A 1,721-nucleotide genomic window follows, 5' to 3' on the forward strand; every position below is an offset into this window, starting at 1 on the left:
CTGAATTGAGAAAAGAAATTTAATAAATAATTATATGCGCTGAATATAAATATTTTACATTCGTAGATAATGTCGAAATATCGAGCTCCACCGAACAAAAATAAAAAACATGGTAAAAGTCCCGAAATTAATACCTTCAGTATTTTATTGTCTTTATTATGTTATATATTGTAGATTAAAATAATGGATTATAGCCATAGTCTATACAAATAAGAGCATCACTATAAGAGACATTTTAATTGACATTTTAGTTGTCAAATGTCAAAGCTTAGAAATAATTCGTTTCGGTGTCGAACTTTTCTTTATTATTATTTACTACACTAATAGTATTGTTATTTTGTTTTTCATAAATTTTTTAATCATATAGTTAAAATATTTTATCGAAAAACAATGTTACGCACCAAAATTCATATAGCCATAAGTGCTATTGGTGCAATATTGGGATTGTCAGCGTTTATATGTTTTTGCATTGTTTATGCAAACATTGAAGCTGGGATGTGGGCGTTATTGTCCGGTAAGTGTTTTGACTTTCTCAAAAGATTAAGTGCAAATTTTAATTTAAATGCGTTTAAACAAGTTTAGACTGTAATACTAGAATTATTTTTAATGAAAATTTCTCATTTTACTTTTTTGTTATATAGTTTAATTACATGTACATATTGATAATACTTATGAATCAGACTTATAACTAAATGATAAAGATTACAACATATTATCCGTATTGCCTCATAATTACTAATTTTGTTTCAGGCATACATGCATCATTGACTTTTATGCTACATTGCCATTATCTGAAAGAGTCCCTACATGTCAACTTTTCCAGAAAGGCTCTTCAGTATCTAGGAGATTTTGGAATGGTCGGTTTTGTCTCTGGAACAGCTCTTACACTGTTTTATTTGTTTTTGGAAATATACTATAAAGCTGGTAAGTTATAATTCAATTTTTGTGTATGATATAGATTAGTTATAATAGATATTCATTTTATTTTTAATTCTCAGATGTTCTACCAGTACAAACAAGCATAATCATCCGCATGGTATGGTCCTTCATGATGCTTAAATGGGGTCTATTGTTATACATATTTACAAAAAAATACCTACGCACCTATAACGATCATCAGCTGTTCTCTGAAAACCCAAACATTGAAGAAACATAATTATAACAAATTTTAATATTTTGTTTGAAAAATAATCATTTTGATGTAGTTAAGTAGTTACATAAGTGATTTATATACCACTATTATTGTGTATTATATGATATTATTTACAGCAACTTTAATGTATCTTTCAGAGACAGTCTCTCTTGAAGATACAATTAAATTGGTGTAAATATACATAGTTTATATAACTTATTGAATTGCAAATTTCCTTTATGATTTGATTGAATTATATTTTGAATAAAGAATAGATAAAATAATGGCAACACTCATTATAATGATACAAACGCATCATATCTTACAATATGTATTGAAAATTTTGTTTTGTTAATTTTGGGTATGTATATGATTTTTTTTTTGCAATGTAATTTTAAAATTTTAAAATTTCTATTGCTCTTTACTCACTTATCAACTATTTATTTTAAACTTTTAATATTAATGAGTAGTTTCTTTTTTTGGCATATTACTCTACCTTTGGTTTAAATTTGCTTGTAAATGCTAATATTAGTATAAAACTTTGTGATATTTTTTTATATATGTAAATCATATAAAATTGACTGAAATT

General features: G+C 25.6%; 1 protein-coding gene across 1 annotated transcript; it reads left to right on the forward strand.

Moving 5' to 3' along the window:
• Nucleotides 1–236: 236 nt before the first annotated feature.
• Nucleotides 237–1,459, forward strand: LOC124535817 (heme transporter hrg1-B-like). The gene is made up of 3 exons (XM_047112179.1): nucleotides 237–514; nucleotides 751–924; nucleotides 999–1,459. Exons 1-3 carry the CDS (start codon nucleotides 391–393, stop codon nucleotides 1,154–1,156), a joined length of 456 nt encoding a protein of 151 aa, XP_046968135.1. The 5' UTR covers nucleotides 237–390; the 3' UTR covers nucleotides 1,157–1,459.
• Nucleotides 1,460–1,721: the final 262 nt, after the last annotated feature.

Source organism: Vanessa cardui, chromosome 15 (genome assembly GCF_905220365.1).
Source record: "Vanessa cardui chromosome 15, ilVanCard2.1, whole genome shotgun sequence".
In the NCBI taxonomy this organism is placed as follows: domain Eukaryota; kingdom Metazoa; phylum Arthropoda; class Insecta; order Lepidoptera; family Nymphalidae; genus Vanessa; species Vanessa cardui.

Excerpts from the sequence above, each read along its gene's own strand:
- LOC124535817 (XM_047112179.1), top strand. The coding sequence starts at position 391 with ATGTTACGCACCAAAATTCATATAGCCATAAGTGCTATTGGTGCAATA. Across the intron at positions 515-750 it reads GATGTGGGCGTTATTGTCCG|GCATACATGCATCATTGACT; the intron begins GTAAGTGTTTTG and ends ATTTTGTTTCAG. Across the intron at positions 925-998 it reads GGAAATATACTATAAAGCTG|ATGTTCTACCAGTACAAACA; the intron begins GTAAGTTATAAT and ends TTTAATTCTCAG.